The 17,628-nt window shown below is 50.0% G+C and overlaps 2 protein-coding genes across 2 annotated transcripts; both read right to left on the minus strand.

Moving 5' to 3' along the window:
• Positions 1–42: 42 nt before the first annotated feature.
• Positions 43–6,262, minus strand: PRSS16 (serine protease 16). The gene is given in 13 exon segments (XM_078145825.1): positions 43–638; positions 788–1,038; positions 1,041–1,205; positions 1,890–1,906; positions 1,908–2,029; positions 2,113–2,391; positions 3,158–3,205; positions 3,420–3,497; positions 3,732–3,855; positions 4,561–4,690; positions 4,924–5,023; positions 5,951–6,099; positions 6,202–6,262. Coding segments are annotated over 13 exon segments (1,587 nt in total). The 3' UTR covers positions 43–575.
• A 2,582-nt stretch (positions 6,263–8,844) lies between these two features.
• On the minus strand, positions 8,845–16,964 carry LOC110202389 (homeobox protein otx5-B). Its single transcript, XM_020978468.2, has 3 exons — positions 16,811–16,964; positions 11,749–11,900; positions 8,845–11,495 (listed from the first exon to the last, which is right to left on the minus strand). The coding sequence occupies exons 1-3, from the start codon at positions 16,920–16,922 to the stop codon at positions 10,812–10,814; spliced, it is 948 nt and encodes a 315-aa protein (XP_020834127.2). The 5' UTR covers positions 16,923–16,964; the 3' UTR covers positions 8,845–10,811.
• Between the last annotated feature and the right edge of the window lie 664 nt (positions 16,965–17,628).

Below are 17,628 nucleotides of genomic sequence, written 5' to 3' on the forward strand. Positions count from 1 at the left end.
TTGTATATGATCTAGTCTGACCCCTCAGTTTACAGACAAGAAAACTGAGTCTTGAGAAGCAAAGTAACTTGGCCAAGGTCACCCTGAGAGTTGGGATTATCAGAAATAACCTCCCTCTAGATCCAGTGCTCTGCCCATTGAGCTGTCCGGCCTAGAGACCCTCCAGAAAGGAGTGATAAATGTTTGCTCATGAGCTATGACAGCAAAGCAGGTGTTTCAGGGGAAAGATGGCTGTTTACTGAGGCAATGTGGACGTCAGCAGAGAAAACGCTGACCTTGTCTTAATGAGGAGCCTCATTTGTTTCGAAGGGACAGATGTTGACAGCACATCTGAACTCTTTGTGGCTGAGATGCCGCATGTTTGCTAAAAAGATGTCGGGGTTTGTAGATCTGTCTGTTTGCAGGTGAGATGCCTAGAAGTGTAAGAACTGAGGGAGAAGATGAGTTGAATAAGACTCCCTTGTGGTCCCCCAGCTCAGGGAAAGAGGAGGCAGTTCAGGCTTGGCGAAGGGTAAGTGTCAGGGTATTCGAGATGTTCATTGATCAGCTGGTGGTTTGGGCATTCCTGCCAAGGCTCAGGGACTGCCCAGATCTACTTTTGCCTCCTGGAGCCAGACCTTGAGCTGCTGAGTAATCTTCTATTGAGGAGGAAGGATAGAGTTAGAATTGAGTCCCCAGACACCCCACCACCACCACCACCATTATTTCCCCTATGATTTAGAGGTAGGAAAGGGTGAGAGGCATGGCCTTGAAAATGTTTGCCCACCCCAAATCAGTCCTTGCTAACCTGGCGTCCAAGGTGTAGGCTGGGGGGGTCTGAGGGCTGGGGTGTGGCCATGTCTGAGCAGTGGGATGTACCCCTCAGGAGCATGGCTGGCTCCGAAGGTCCAAGGGCCTGGAGCACACCCAGCACATGCCAAGGATCAATATCACCTGGGAGCAGGAAGAAGAAGGGAGATACTAAGAGAGAGAACAAGTAAAGGTGACTCTAAGAGTGAGGGTCTCTGGATACCCCAATGGATCCCTTACCATTGACAACACCCGGGTAGCGCCTGGGCTCCGACCACCATAGTAGGCATTGGTCCGGGTCACAGCTTCAGCCACAGAGGCCGGGGAGAGCCCAAACACCTGTGCACAAAGCTGAAGCTGGGCTGACAGCGTCTTGCGCCTGGAGAAGGGGCAGCTGGAGTCCTTGCAGGTGATGTCTGCTGGGACAGAGGAAGGAGACTATGGGGAGAAATTACAGGGCCACCTAGCAAATGTCCATGGATGGTAGGTTAGGGTGAGAGGTACACTCCGGTGCACACTTGGGTGCATTGTGTGGGAGGTTCCTAGATATATGATGTATGTGAGTTTTGGTAGAGGGCTGGGACACACGTGTGGAGTACTATCAGGTATTGGGCGTGTTCTGCTTGGACAGCCAGGTATACTGACTGAATGAAAGTTACAAAGATGCAGATTTAGACTGAATGTCAGGAAAGACTTCCTGAATATTACAGCTACCCAGGAGTGGAATGAGCTGCCTTGGGAGGTGAGGTGGGGGGAGAGAAAGGGGGGAGACTCCCTTTCCCTGGAGGGTCTTCAAGGAGAGACAGGAGGACCACTTGTGGGAGATGCCTTTCTTATATGGGTTGCACTATATGGTGGCTGAGGTCCTGTCCAACTAGGAAACTGTGATTCTGCAATTGGACCCCCTGGCATATACAGAGAGGTATTGTCTATTGACCCCAAGCATAGATATGGGTGGCATGAGTCCCCTGAGCTCTTGAAGGCAGATCCTTGATGCACACATGTGAGCGGACTGGCAAGCCCAAGACAAAGACAGATGGTATTGTGTCTTGTCTGAGCCCTTTGGGCTTTTCAAGGCTGGTGGAGAGACGGTCACTCACAGTACCCAAACTATACGTGTTTGATAGAACCACTGCCTGGAGCCCAGGCCCACAGCCTGTGGTCTGCTGTCCTTCAGTTCAGCCACGGCAGCTGCCTTTGAGCTGGGAAGGCATGGGACGCCCAGAGTCTTCAGCACAAGCTATGGGAAGGATACCCGAGTCTCAGGAAGGAAGCTGGGTCCTCAGAGACTCAGGGTCCCTGGCGGCAGGGCTGGACCCTTACCTGGATGGCATCCTGGAGCCCTGAAAGGGGCCCTCTGCTCTGCTTGGCCAAGACGAGGTGGCAGAGGCCTCTCACGTCCAGGGGAACTCCGGCCTGCTGGTCGTACTGCACAGCTGCCCCCACCAACCCTTCCAACTGCTCCAGGAGCTTGGCCTGGTCCTTACAGGCCTCCAGGGGCTCACATGCCCTTACCTCTGATTGCAATGCAGCCTGAGTCTCCTTTCTATCAGACAGGCCATGGTCTAGCTCAGAGAAGGCCTGGGCCACAGCCCTCTGGCACTACCAGGATAGAACTCAGTCAGAAGTCCTTCCTCCTTCCTTCCTGTGCCCAAACACCAAGGTCTGTCTCCCTTTCCCCTCCAGCTGCCTGCAGCTATGGATACCTGGGTTGTCTCTGTCCTCCATTACCAGGAACCAGACACCAGATCATCGCAGGACCATATGTCTAGGACCAGACAGGACCTAAAGAGGCTCTCTGGTCTCTCTGCCCCACCCCCCAATTCTACAGAGAAAGAAACTGGGGCCCAGGAAGTGAAATACTTTGGTCAAGGTCACACAGGTCATAAATGGCAAAGTCCTTATTTGAATTGTACATTCAGGAAGCCTAGAAATCATTTGGCTAATCCCTTAACTTTCTGCATTAGGAAACTGAGGCCCAGATAAGGGAAATTCTCATGGTCATATAGGAACAGACTAGAACTTGGACATAAGCAGTCCTTATGGAAGTAGATGGTCCACTTTCCATGCCCAGCACTCCCTAAACAAACCTCCCTTCTCAGGCCACCCCTCCCCCAAATATGTAGTTTACCCTATTAGAATGTAAATGGTTTTCCTTCAGGCAGGGACTGTCTCACTTTTGTCTTTGGGTCCCCAAGGCATCACCTGAAGATGTTTTCAATTCATTCCTTTCCTTTCCTCTGGCTCACCCAGGGAGCTTGTAGTAAATGCCGGCCAAATGCCAGTTCTATGAAATAATTCCTACTCCCAAGGAATTTACATTCTAAAAGTCCCTGCCCACCATGTCCACTTGGCCCCTGGAGAATACCTTAGGGGAACCACCCACTGCCGGGTCTGCCAGGCTTCTGGATACCACCTGGGGGTGGAAAGCAGAGCAGTGCATCCTACATCTGGCCTTGCCCCCCCTTCCCCAATCCCTGCTCCCTCTATGTTTCCTTCACAATCCCAACCTCAGCCCCCATAGCACATTTTCCCAAGTCCCCTCTACAGCCCCTCCCCAATTCCAGCATCAACCCTTCCACACACCTTTCCCAATCCAGCCCACTCTGAAGATTGATTTCTGTAGTTACCTGATTGTAACTGGAGAAGTCTAGCTGGGCTTGCACAGGAGCTGAGGAGGCCACAGCTGCCCAGATGAGGTGGGGGAACTAGGAGGATGGGGGGCAAAGAATGGATCATGAGTCCTAGGGATGTCCCTCTCCCCTCCCCGAGGATGGATAACTCACCTACCTAGGCCTATGTCATGGATCCCAAACTTGAGTCTCCTGAGGAGGCCATTGTTTGAATCCTGGCTGATTTCTCTATCCTAGCCTCAGTCCCTTCCTGCACTCAACCACCCTCCCTCCACCCCCACCATGAACTGGAGAGAAAGGATCTTGAACCTTTAGCTGGGCCCAGGCAGCCAGGGAGCCAGCGTAGGAACCTCCAAAGCCAATCCAGGGACTGGAGGCTGAGATGTTGTAGATCCGAGAGAGATGGATGCAGGCAGAGGCAACATCAGCCAGGCTACAGGTAGAAGACAGAGCAAGAAGAAAGGTGGAGAAGAGATAGAAACAGAGAGAGCGTGATACAGTGGACAAACACCTGATCTGGAGTCACAAGAAACACCTGGGTTCACATCCTGGTTCTGCCACTTGCTAGCTGTTTGACCTTGGGTAAGTCAACTCACTTCACTTTCCTCCTCTATAAAATGAAGTGGTTGGACTGAACGGGCTCTAAGTTCCCTTCCTGCTCAAGACATGATCTTGTCATCCTGTGGTCCCTAGAAGAAAGACAGAGACAGAAACACACACACACACACACACACACACACACACACACACACAGAAAGAGAGACGGTTGAAGAGGAAGGTGGTGATATAGAGACATCAGAAGCAAAACATACAGTTGGTAAATCCCAAACCCTTGTACACTCCTTAGGTAAACCCAGACAGACCTGGGAGTTCAGCTGGGGCAGCTCAGGCCTCCACAGGACAAGATTCCCATATGCCCAGCCCAGAGCACCCTCCCAGCCAGAAGAAAATCCAAGGTAAATGGGCAGCTCACACCCTAGGAAGGTGGAGAATCTCACCCTGGTGGGAAAAGAGCCAGATTAGACCTGAAGGCCTTCAGGGTGTTGGGGGAAACCCCAACTGGACCCTTCAGAGCTGGGGGAAATGGATAGAGGTCCTCCTCAGTCTCCTTTGTTCTCCCTCCCCAACACCTACTCACGCATGGCGGCTAGACAGGAAGCGGAGCTGAGCTATGTCTAGTCCTCCTGGGGGGATACTCTGTCCATAAAATCGGTGTTCCAGGGATACCACCAGAGCCCCCCAGTATGGGGCCAGGGTCCCAGGGTGACCTGAGGGAAGAAGATGATGGAAGTGGCCCATTGACCACTCCCTATCCCACGCCCAATACCCATTCACAGGCATGTAGTCCAACCAATATGGGAATCCTCTCCACACCATCTGGCCTCAGCCAGTAACTCCAGTGATGGGGAGCTTACTACCTCCCAAAGCCTCAGAGCATCCCTCTCCAAGCCTGGTACCCTCTTCTTAGGACCCAAAGGTTCCTATCTGCAGCCTTCTATACCTTTAAGCACAGAGCTTGGCCCAAGGCTGCCTTCACCCCCAACATGCAGGAAAACAGGGCCATCTGGGGACCTCCAGTGTCTGGCATTCACCCAGTAGCGCTGAGCAGGGTAGGAGGAAGCAGTCACATTCAGCACCCATGGACAGACAACAGCCCTCATTTCTTTGGCCCCTGAAGGTTTTGCAAGTTACTTTCTTCACAAGCACCCAGTGAGGAAGGAAGCTCCCAGTCTGAAATCTATCTTATGGACCAGGAAAGTGGGCTAGGAGAGAAGTGGAGTAACTCATTCCACCCTCACACCAACTTTCCAATGACTTCAGGGGCATCACTCCTCCTAAAACTACCTGCCTTTCTGAGCATTAACCCTAAACCCCAACCATCTTGCTTCTCTGTTGGTCCTGGCCTTCAATGCTTCTATTCCCCCAGGGTGATGGTGGGATTAGAGGTCCAGGGAATTCCCTAGCAGGTCTGTGTCCCAGACTCCTATCTGTCACCATGGGGTTGGCAATCCCAGGGGACTGGACAGCAGATATGGTGTCTGGACTGTTGGCAGAAGAGAAATCCGTCCTGGAGGAGGGTGAGTGGGTAAGACAATTTGATCCTTAGCATATTTTATTGGGGAAAAAGTTGGGGACTGGCCCTGAGTGGGGCTGGGGTAGGGGAAGAGAAGTCAGACTCCCCCTGAATAAGGTTGGGAAAAACTTTGGGGAGGGGATGGGGTCTTTGAGGCCAAGAAGAAAACTTTCGGCCTCAGAGGCTTATTTAAGTGGAGAAGATGGGGTCCAGGGAGATATGTGTGGAGAGAAGTGGGGGGCTGAGCTGTTTTTCTGGGATTTTTGCCCCAGAAGAGCATTTGGTTTCAGGCGTGGAGCGAAGCTACAGGGCCTTTTTGGGGAGAGAAGTTGGATTCTAGTGGGGGGAGGGGCATTCTGAGACATCAGGTCCCGGTAAGGTTGAGGGAAGGTCCTTGAGGTGGGGCTAGGAGGGTGGTCTGTGGGAGAGAGAGGCTACTAGGGATGAGGCTGACCTGGAGGAAGGAGCGCTGGTCAGAGCTGTTGAAAGGATCCAGGGGCTGCCAGAGCCAGCCCTCCGTCACTAGGCTCGGCTCCCCCAGCTTCTGGCCCAACCCAGCCTGCACTTGTCAGATCCGGTCCCCAAGCTGGCTCAAGAGGGACCCTGGAAAAGAGTGAGAAGGAAAGCAGAGGCTTAACCTGGGAGATCCAGGGGCCTCTGCAGTCCCCAGGCCCCAAGGTCAAACAACTAGCTAGAGACACACACTTGCAGTGGAGACCCCCCAAAGGGATGCAGAGAGACCCAGCAGGACAGCAGCAGGAGCCATGGCCCAGATACCATGGAGAGCAGGAGATCCAGGCGTCTGGGCACTCCCCCTGGGCATGCCTTATAATATGCCCCTGCTGGCTTCTGACCAGCCCCTCCTTTGCTTGGACAAGCGTCTTTAGAAACAGCCCAAGCTCACCAGGGACGCCTTAAAGCCTAGGAGATACCTGTCTTGACATCTACAGACTCAGCATCCCTTTCTCAGGTTACTCCCCCAAATGCAGGCTCTCCTTTCTGTTGCTATCTCTTAGTCTCTGACTGCCCCACCCCCCAGGCTCCTTTTCTCCCTCCAAATTCTCTCTCAGTACTAGGACCATAGAATCATAGCTGAAAAAGATTTTAGAAGCTGTCTTCCTCCCCATTTTATTTTTGTTTTTGTTAAGGCAATCTGAGTTAAGTGACTTGCCCGGGGTCACACAGCTAAGTAAGTTTCAAGTGTCTGAGGCTGGATTTGAACTCAGCTCCTCCTGACTCCAAAGCCAGAGTTCTATCCACTGCTGCCACCTACTTGCCCATCTCCCCATTTTACAAAAGAGGAAACTGAGACTCAGAAAGGTTACGTGATAGTGGCAGAGCCAAGATTCCAAGCCAGGTCATGTAGAAGATGGCACCTGAGTGGAATCTGGAAGGAAACCGTGGGTTCGTAGTGAGGAGGGAGGGCAGTCCTGGCATGAGGGATGGCCAGTGCAAAGGCATCAGATCAGTATGGCTGGATCAGAGTGAGAGGAGGAATAAGGATGGAAAGATAGGATGGAACCATGTGGTGAAGAGCTTTAGAAAGGATCCTCCAGACAATGGGGTGCTACCAGAGTCTGAGTAGAGTGTGGGACATGGGCAGAACTGTTCTTGGGCAGCTGCGTGGAGGGCGATGGGGCTGAGGAGACCCGAAGCTTGGAGACAAATTTAAAAGCTGTTGAAAAAACCTAGAGATTGAGGGCCTGAACCCCTTGCTGTCCTTCAGCCCTCCTTTCTCTGTCTGTTTCTGTCCTCCGGCTTCCTCTCTGTAGAGGTCCCTTAACCTTTCCCTTCTGTCCCCAAATCTTCTATCTGTCCCTCAGCTCCCCAGGTGTGGGCCATGGCCCTGCGTTCTGGGGGAGAACAAGATTTCCCAGGTAAAGATTACCTATCCCTGGTTTGGGGGCCATGGACATCTGCCCTGGCTTGCCACCCATAGAAAATGGAGCTAGGAGCCTTCCAGAAAGGAGTAAGGGACAGAGCATGTCCCCAAATCTTCCCTGTAACCCAGAATCCTCCTGGGCAGCCCAGTGTTTTCAGAGGGAGCCTGGCCCAGCGAGGGGAGGGGGAAGGCCCTCCGCCTGGCCAGCATTGCCCCCTGCTCTCCCTCCTCCATCTGTCCCAGGGATTAGGTGGATTAAGGCCTCAATTAATCTACTCCCTCCCTCCTCATAAAGGGGGGGGAGCGTCCTCTATGACCCAAGACTGGTCTCTGGGACTCAACCCACGTCCACAACCCTGCAGGAAATAGGCTTTCCTGGTGGAGCAGAAATAATACTAGTCTTGGGCATTGAGGCCATGCCACTTAATATACTTTTGTGACCTTGGCCAAGTATCTTAAACTCTCTGCACCTCAGTTTCCCCATATGTAAAATGATGAGGTTGGCATGGGTGGCTTCTAAGGCCCCTTCTAGTGCCCCCCCATCCAGATAGGTGGACCCTACCAAAAGGCCAGGTGACTTAATCACTTATTAAATATCTGGGCCAAAATTCAACCCCAGGTCTTGGCCAACTCTCAAATCAACCAAACTTTCATTTGTACATTACAGGGTGCACAGGGAAACTTAATTAAGTCCCAGAATCGTAAATCTAGAGATGGAAGGGACCTCTGCTCCAAGCCCATCATTTCACAGGTACAGAAACGCCAGAAGTCGTGCAGGTAAGAAGCTTCTGATGACTAGTCTCTGTTCTTTGACTTGTGCTAAGTCTCTGAGCAGGCTTCCTTGGAAAGCCCAGTTAGCTGAGAAGACCTGGCACCCCAGGTGCCTCACTGACCATGGAGGGGATTTCTCTTAAGACAGCCCTGCTGGTGTGGTTTTCCGGCTGAGTTCCCGGTTATGACTGGGTCAGCCTACAAATGTTGTTTCAACAGGATGGGGACTTGGTGTCCCCATTTCCCATCAGGCTCAGCCACCCTTCCCTCCCCCAAATCCCCTCTAACCTGCTGAGAAGGCCCCAGGGACAGGCCAAGCTAAGAGGATTGGAGCTGGTGTTTGCAAAATTAGATCATGGTGGGGAGGGAAGGAGGGAGGGAGTCTGGGCTGGTTTGTGGCCCAGACCGGCCCAGCTGCACATATTAAGGAGGCAGCACCAAGGAAGATGTCTGAGAAAGAAACACAGAAACGAGGCGCCAAAGGAAAAAAGGGGTGGGTGGTGGGGAGTCTGACAGTTGGAAAGAGATTAAGATGGAGGAGAAATTGAGACAGATAGGAATGGATGATCAAAGACCACAGAAGCCAGACATGCACAGAAATAGGACAATCCCTATTACCTTCCCAAGAAATGAGAATTCCAAGGGCCATTTTTTTGGGTTTGTTTTTATTGAAATGGATAAAATTCGGGGGAGGAAATGCTCTCTTACTCTATGCTGACTCAAAATTATCTAGGTGGAGAGATTGGGGTGTATGTGGGGTTGGGGGCAATGAGGCTCTGGGAAGGAGTAGGTGAGGGCATGATCTCAGGTCAGGACTCCCCAAGATCCTTGGATGATGAAAATGCCTTGAGGAAAAAAAGGGTATATGAGAAGGGCTAACTTAGAAAGAGGGGGACCCTGTTGACTTTCCCAAGTAACTGGAAACAAACCACACCAAACATAAAGATACTTCCAGTATACACTCCTGGGGACATAAACTGGAAGGGACCTTTGAGGTCAGCTAACAATCCATTCTGCAGATGAGTAAACTGAGGCTTCAGAGGTGAAATGACCCAAAGGTCCCAAGCATCAGGTGAGATTCTGAAACCATGTCCATTGACTTTCAATGGCCTTGTTTGGTGCTTCCTTGAAGATCCATACTCCCAAGGGGCATCTAGGATAGAGCACCAACTCTGGAGTCAGGAGGACCCGAGTTCAAATCCAGTCTCAGACCAGACACTTGACATTTACTAGCTAGGTGACCCTGGGCAAGTCACTTACCCCCAGTTGCCTTGCCCAAAACAAAACCAAAAAAAGAAGATCCATACTCCCATCTCTTCCTCACAACTTGGTGGCTTCCTTCGAGACCTAGCTAAGATCCCAAGTTCTACAAGAAGCCCTTTCTCAATCCTTATTTCTAGTGCCTTCCCAATGCTGACCAGTCCCTATTTATCCTCTCTAGCGTTGGTTTGTAGCTAGTGATTTCCACATTGTCTCCCCAGTTAGAGTGTGAGGGCAGGCCTATTTTTTTACCTTTCTTCGTGTCCTTAGCTGTTAGTACAGGGCCTGGCACAAGTCAAGTCATTTTTCAGTCATGTCCAACTCTCCATAACCCCATTTGGATTTTCTTGGCAAAGATACTGGAGTGGTTTGCCATTGGCTTCTCCAGCTCATTTTACAGATGAGGAAACTCAGGCAAACAGGGTAAAGTGGCTTGCCCAGGGGCACACAGCTAGGACATACATGTCTGAGGCCAGCTTTGAAGTCAAAAAGATGAGTCTTTCTGACTGCAGGACTGGTACTCTATCCACTGGGCCACCTAGCTGGTACATGGTTAAGTGCTTAACAGATGACTGCCTCCAAAAAAAGGTAAGCAACCAGTGCTGGACTTCTTGATGTTTCCTGACTGTTTGTCTCAAGGGTCTGTGTGACCCAGCTGATGTTGGGAGAGCTGTTTGACCGAACTGGCCTGAAATCTGCCCCACCACCACCACCCCATGCACATGCCAGTTCTTGGAGTATGTGCAGTTAGTTCCTGTTGGAGGTCAGGGTGGGTGAGGTTTTCCTGATGGGCCTGCCTACAGCGGAGCTTGGCCCTTTGAAGTTTGTAGTGAGATTTTGTGGGCTTTTTTTTTCAGGTTGGGAAGATTTCTTTGAAACCAGAGTCTTTGAGAGAGCAGGAAGTGACTGCCCAAGGTCACACGTGCTGTAAATGGTAGAGTCTGGATTCAGACAGGGTGCTGGCTCCCAAACCCGATATTCCAAGGAGAGGCAAATTGCCCGATGTTCTGTGAAAATCAAGTCCTTTCCTACTTGGGCAGAGGGAAGGCTTAGGGGGTAGACCCCATTATTTTTGAACTTTTATTCTTCTAAATCGTAGCATGGTAGGATATCCAAGGTCACAATGAGCCGGGATGATCCTTCCTTGTCTCCAGCCAAAACCAGACGGACCTTTTCCTTCCATTGTAAGTTGCTAGTAATGACCTTGGGGATCATCTAGCTGCACCCCCAAAATTACAGGGGAATTGGAGGCCCAGAAAGGAAAGAGAATCGCTTAAGGTTACAGAGGTGTCAAATGGGCAACCAGGATCCTGCATCCAAATTGAGAGACTTTCTTTCCACCTGTCTCCTGGCTCAGAAAGAAGGTTCAGCTTGGAGATGGGAAGGACCTAGCTCTCCTCATCTACAACACCTGGAATTTCCATGAGCCCTGATCCTTGTAATCCAGACAATCAGCTGTTGTGCTAAAGTTGAGTTTCCAGGTACTGCTGGGGTCTTTGTAATCCAGGCAGTCAACAGGGCTGAAGCCCAGCCCCCCAGCCCCAAAACTCTGACCAGACAGGGAGGCTGGAGACTGGCCCAAGTGGGGCCCCATGCCAGGAGCAGGGAGGGGGCTGAGAGAAGAACCAGGTCCGCCCAACTGGGACCCCATGGGTGAGAGGTAAGGGCTGCAGTCTAGACCCCCAAAAAAGGAGCTGGAACTCCCATAGGGCGACGAAGAGGCACTGAAGGCTGCTGGGGCTGGAGCATAGGTCAGAGCATAGGAAGAGGAGGCAGCCACAGAAGCCCCAGGCCCACGTTGAGTGCAGACGGATGAGCCCCCTGCAGCCCCCATTGCGGCCAGGGGGTCCGGGAGTGGAGAGAGGGCAGGGCTCCAGATGGATACTGATGCAGAAGGAGGAGTGGCTGAGGGGGCTGGCACTGGGCTGTAGGGGCCTGGTGGGTCTGGCCCGGGCTCTGCTCCACCTCGGGGTGGGGAGATGCCCTTCTTCTTGGCGGGTCTGGCCTTGGTTGTCCCCCCACCTGCTGGCTGCTGCTGCTGCTGTTGCTGCTGTCGACACTTTGCACGGCGGTTCTTAAACCATACCTGGGGGAAGGAAAACAGGAGCATAGGATTCAGAGTGGGAAGACCAGGAGTCAGGATGGACCTAGGTTCGAATCCCCACCTCTGGGCCAGCCATTTAATGTGGATAATGCCAGCTGTGGTTAGGTAACTCACAGGGCATCTGTGAGACTATTTCCAATGAGATGGTGGACACGTCAGTGTGAAAGGCAGACTTCAGGCTCGAGGGCCAGGAGCTCTGAGGGGGAAAGGGGTGGGGGGCAAAAGAAGTCTAGACCTGGACTCTGGATTCTGGTAGGTTGATTTTGCTGGCTACATCCTCTCGCATGAAGATATCTGGATATCGGGTCTTGGCAAAAAGGCCTTCCAGGATGTCGAGCTGAGCCCTAGTGAACGTGGTCCGCTCTCGGCGCTGCTTCCTTGGTGTGCCTGGGTAGGAGAGGAAGATGACCCCAGTCAGAAGCCAGCTGAGGAAACTAAGGTTGGGGGGCCAGGCCAGTGCTGCCCTTGCCCTGACCTTCCCTCATCCTTTTTCTGTCCCATCTTTCTGTTTTCCTCCTCTGTGACCTCTCCTCTCTCTCATCTTCTACTTCTCTTGTTTTCTACCTCTTTTTCTTTCTCATCTTCTTTCCTTTCCCCCTCCCTCATCCCTCCTTTTCCTTTCTTTCTCCTTATACTTTTCTCCCTCCCCACCTCCCACTTTTTAAAAAACCTTTTCTCTTCTTTGCTTTTTCTCCTTCCTCGCCTTTCTCCAGTTACAGGACCTGAGAGCTGGAAGGGGCATCTCAACAGCCTTCCTGGTCCAAACCATACAGGAGAGGCATCCCTCCTGATGGAGTTGATAGCTCAGAGCCTGTTGCCCAACTTTGGCTAATAGACCCCCAGGGAGGAGAAACCCACCTACCTCAAAGCCAGCCCATCCACATTTTGACAGCTGAAATTGTGAGTTTTCCCTGGCATCAAGCCTAGATGGGACTCTAGGTAGCTTCCACCCAGAAGCTGGGTTTGCCCTCTAGCAGCCAAACAAACAAAGCTAATCTTTCTTCCAAACAATGGCCATTCCAATCCTTGAAGGCTAGGGATCATGGAAAAGAGTCTTGTCTTATCCAGATTAGTATGCCCAGTTCCTAAAGGTTAACATTACCTCAACATTTTACAGTGAGGAAACTGAGGCATGGGTATCTGAGATCACACAGGGATTAAATAGAAGAGTCAGCATTTGAACACGCATCTCCTGAGTTCAAATTCTGCACTCTTCACACTACTAGCTGTCTTCCTTCTTCCCTGCTTCTTTTGTCCCTTTCTACTCTTTCATCTTTTTCTCTTCCATCTCCCCTCTACCTTTTCCCCCTCCCCATAGAAGCCATGAGGTATGGGGGAAAGAGGTTTGGACCTGAGAGTCTGAAGACCTGGTTTCTGGTCCCCTTGATTTGATGTAATCTTGGGCAGGTCTTTTTCTTGTAATGAGTGTAATCAGTTCGCTCATCTGTAAAATGGCGATAGCACCAGGTTCTCAAAGAAGGCTCAAAAAAGACAGTGAAGGTGCTCTGGGAGAAGTCTAGACTTAGGAGCCAGAAGACCTTTCTCCATGAGAAAGAAGTTCCTATAACTTTCAGGAAATCTCAGTCTCCTCTCTGAACCTCGATTTCTTTTCTTTGTAAAATGGGTACCTACAGAATCTTGAGAGTTGGAAGGGAGGCAAACAACAAATTAATCTAACTCTTAACTCAAAGAGAATATACTCTTTAATGTAGCTGAATCCTCCACTTTTGGAGAGCTCTCATCTTCAGATTTTGGATGTTTAAGCCTAACATTACCCCGTGCTCTCTCCCTCGATCTTCAGGGAGCTAGTGTAACTCGGTCATAACTAAGCCTTCCCTGCCTCCAGTTTGCTCATATGGCATAATTTAGAACTTCATTCACTATATTGGTCTGGAAGTTCTCCCAACTCATCAAAGCCCTTCTCATAATGTGTATAACTGGACAATATTCCAAATGTGGCCAGCTATCAGGAAGAAGATGTCCCTAACACAGCACAGTCGGTCAATAAGTGCCTAAGTGTCTAGTAGTCCCAGTCATTGTGCTAGGCGCTGGGGATGCTGACAGTCCCCTCCTCAGAGTAGACAGAACTTTCTCACTGCTAAGTAAATACAGGACAGTCAAAAAATAAATACAGAGTGGTTTAGGATGGGATCAATAGCAGGTGGGGGAAATCAGGAAGCTTTGAAGGGTGCTAGGGGTGATGGTTCCAGGAGGGAAAGGAATAAGCTTTTATATAATGCCTATTACATGCAAAGCATAGTGGTAAGCACTTCCCAAATATTTGAAATTCACAATAAATAGCCCTGGGAGGGAGGTGCTGTTATCATCTCTGTTTTACAGTTGGGGAAACTGAGGCATACAGACTTTAAGTAAATTGCCCAGGGTCACACAGCTAGTGTCAAAGGTCATATTTGAACTCAGGTCTTCCTGACTCCAGATTCTACTCCTTGAAGTGTGTTCAGTCAGTAAATCCCTCTTAATGTGGCCTATTCAATACATCAAAAGAGATAGGTGTGATGGACTTGAAGCCAGACCTTTCCCTACCCTCCTACTGGAGCTAATACTAACCTAAGTTGGCTTTCTGGACAGCCACAGGGGACAGGGGACTCGTAATGAGATTGTAGTCCCTGAAGTTAGGTGGCACAGCACAGAGTGCCAGACCTGGAGTCAGGAAGACTCATCTTCCTGAGTTCAAATCCAACCTCAGACCCCTATTATTTGTGTGACTCTGGGCAAGTCACTTAAACCCTGTCAAATGAGCTGGAGAAGGAAATGGCAAAATGCTCCATTATCTTTGCCAAGAAAACCCCAAATGGGGTCACAGAGAGTTGGACATGACTGAACACAACTCAACGACAGTTCCTGCTACCCACCCAGACCCCTTTCTGGGCAAACTTTGGTCTGGCCAAGCCTCCCACACTTTGCATTTGGGAAGGTGATTTTCCAAAGCCTTTTACAATCAGCAAAGATTTTTCTAGGGTGAGATCTTTTGGATTCCAGATGTGATCATCTTTATCTACTATTCTGAGGCAAATCAGAGTCACTTACAAATCTGATAAGCAGACCTAAAATCTTCCATAACAATTGCTCTTTTCTTAACTTTTAATGGGTAAAGTCAGGGCTTCCGGACCCAATCATTCAGCAAACACACACTCCCCTAAGTCACTAACATTTTCTCTTTTGCCAAATCTGATGGCCTTTTCTCAGTCCCCAAGCCTCCAGTAGCCTTTCTTTGCTGGCGGTGATCCTACCTTCTAAATTCGGATCTGAGGTACCCTCATCTTCCCAGTCACTTAAGGCTAACAACTTCAAAACCCAGGCATTTGTAATCCTTTACCCCTCACTGTCTCATCCCCCATATCCAATCTGTTGCCAAGTCTAGATGTTGTCTTTGTAACATCTTTGGTATGCATCCCCTTCTCTCTTCTGACACTTCTGCTCTGGTGTAGACCCTTATCTCCCACCTGGACTGTTGCAATAGCTTGCTGTTTCAAATGCCTCTTCACTCTGATCTGTTGAAAGAAAAATTCTTCATTTGGGCTTTTCTGCCTGAGTAACAAGGAAAAACTCAGGACGAAGAGAATTAAAAGGAGTTTATTATAAATACGTTGAGGTAGCACCACGTTGCCAGGCTGAGTCTGACCACTTTAACTGCTGTACTCCAATGGCTTCCAATCCATATGAAATCGGATGTTTGGTGTTCAAGGCCCTTCATAACCTGGTCTCCCCCCTGCCTTTCCGGTCTTTCTGCACCTTACCTCCCCACCCCCAAGTACTCTGATTCAGTGACACTGTGCTGATCAAAGAGGCACTCCATCTTTAGACACTGGGCATTTTCACTGGCTGTCCCTCATATCTCCCTTCTCATCTCTTCCTTCAAGTGCCAGCTAAAATCCCACCTTCTACAATAAGATTTTTCAGAGTTCCCGTAATGCTAGTGCCTTTCCTCTGTGGATTATTCCGAATTTACCCTATGTCTTCTTTGTACATAGTTGTCTGCTTGTTTTCTCCCCTGATTAGACTTCGAGCACCATGAGAACAGATTGCCTTTTGACTTTCTTTTGCACCCCCAGGCTTGTTTTGCTCACAGTAGGAGCTCAATAAATGCTTGTTAACTAACACTGGGCAAGGCTAAGCACAGATCACTTTAAAACTCCACTGAAGACTTTCTCCCATGATGATATCAATTCATCAATAGTTACACGTTGGGTCTGTCTGCTCATATTTCTCCATCTGTCTGTCCTACGGATCTGTCTATCATATTTCTCCACCTTTTCACACACACACACACACACACACACACACACACACACACACACACACACACACAAACACTAGAATCTGTCAAATATTTTGTTCAAATATAGGCAAACTAGCTGTGTCATTCTCCTGCGCTCCCAGGTTAAAAGCTTGGACTATTTGTCTCGCAATAGAAATATGAATTGACAAAAAAAATCGCACCTCTGCTCTTTCCTCTTTGCTCCCTTCTCCTGTCTCCCCTTCCATTTTCCCTTTGTCCTTCGAGGTTCCTTTAATAGTCAAATGGCATAATGGATAGAGGATTGCCTCTATCCAAAGAGATAAAGGCAAGCTGACCAGCATTTATTAAGCACTTATTGTTATGGGTTTCATACAGGCTTTTGTCCCCCCAAGAAGAATGAGAAACCTCTTGGGGAATCCAGAGGCAGCTTCCTGTTTCTCTACCTATAAAAGGAGGATAATAATGTAGCCCGAAACCCTGTGTGACCCTAGGCAAGGTTCAGTTTCCCATCTGAAAAATACAAATAGCTCCTACCTCACAGAGCGATAGTGAGAATTCAAGGAGAGAGTTAGGCCACGTGTTAGCTGTGATTACTTTTTCACCATGTCCTCTCTCTGTACATACTTTTCTGTCTCTTCTTTTCCTCAATGGGACCTTATCCCAGACTTGCTCCTCTTTCTTCCCCAGCCTCTCCTCTCTCCTTTTCTCACCATGCCCCCTTGGCTCTTCTTTTCTTTCTCTGCCTTATTCTCTTCTCCTTTTCTTTTCCCTCAGCCCCCTTCTACAGTCTCTTTTTCTCCACCTCCTCTCTCCTTCCCCTTCCCTCAGAGTTGGGCATAGCCCAAAGCTTTTGTGTCTCCTACCTAAGCCTCAGTCTGTTCTCTCAGTGTAATGGGGCAGCAAAACTTAACCTATTCAGAAGGCAGAATGGGCCTGTGGAAGCCCCCTTCCCATTCACAGTTTGGAAGGACTATAATTTAACCCATCCGTTACCAATTCCCTCTCCTCCCAGGGTATACCCGACACAGACACTCACCTGAGTAGCCGGCTGTGGTGGTACCATGCAGAATCTCCAAGGCAGGTGCCGCCAAGGCCAGTGCATTGACCGAGTAATGGGGTGGGGGTGCCTTGAGGTAAGAGGACATCATGCTCCCAGGACCGGGGACCCAGGGGTCCAGGCTGAAGGGATGGTGGGAGTGGCCAGTCAGGGCTGCTGTAAATCACCCACTTCCAAGCAATCAGGAAGGAGAAGAAAGCAGAAGAGGAGGGGGAAGACAATAGAGCCCCTCCCTCAGGAAAAAGGTCTGGGGGTTGGAAAGCACCTAGCACTCACAAAGATGCAGAGACCCAGGGAGGAAGAGGAGGGAGAGGGGTCTAGGAAGCTACATACAAAGGAAAAGACATTCAGAGGCCGAGAGTGAGTCAGAGACATGAGTAGAAATTGGGATGGGATGATCCAGAATAGAACGAGAAACCCTCTGGAAGAGATAAGACACAAGGAGAGAAATTCAGAGATATAGAGGGAGAGTCAGACTCCCTCAAAGAAAATAGGAGTTCTCCAGGCTAGGGGTAGAGTACTTGTTTGCAGAAAGATGGAAGATTTAAATACAATCACTGAGGGCTGGGGCAGAACCAAGGACCCCAGGGGCCCCACCCAGGTTTGGCCCAAGGGCAAGGAGGGAAAGGAACCATCTGCCCCAGTCTCTCTCTTCTCTCTCAGTTTGTCTCTCTTCTGTCTCCATTCAAAACTATCTAACAGACATATAACCCTAACTACCTCACTGGTGGCAAGGATAGGACAGAATTCAACACTGTCTGCCCTCAAGAAGCTTATATTCTACTGACGTTAAATTC

This window comes from Phascolarctos cinereus, unplaced genomic scaffold, assembly GCF_003287225.1.
Source record: "Phascolarctos cinereus isolate Bilbo 61053 unplaced genomic scaffold, phaCin_HiC Scaffold_726;HRSCAF=1367, whole genome shotgun sequence".
Classification (NCBI taxonomy): domain Eukaryota; kingdom Metazoa; phylum Chordata; class Mammalia; order Diprotodontia; family Phascolarctidae; genus Phascolarctos; species Phascolarctos cinereus.

Excerpts from the sequence above, each read along its gene's own strand:
- LOC110202389 (XM_020978468.2), bottom strand. The coding sequence starts at position 16,922 with ATGATGTCCTCTTACCTCAAGGCACCCCCACCCCATTACTCGGTCAAT. Across the intron at positions 11,901-16,810 it reads CACCACAGCCGGCTACTCAG|GCACACCAAGGAAGCAGCGC; the intron begins GTGAGTGTCTGT and ends TCTCCTACCCAG. Across the intron at positions 11,496-11,748 it reads TACCAGAATCCAGAGTCCAG|GTATGGTTTAAGAACCGCCG; the intron begins GTCTAGACTTCT and ends TCCTTCCCCCAG.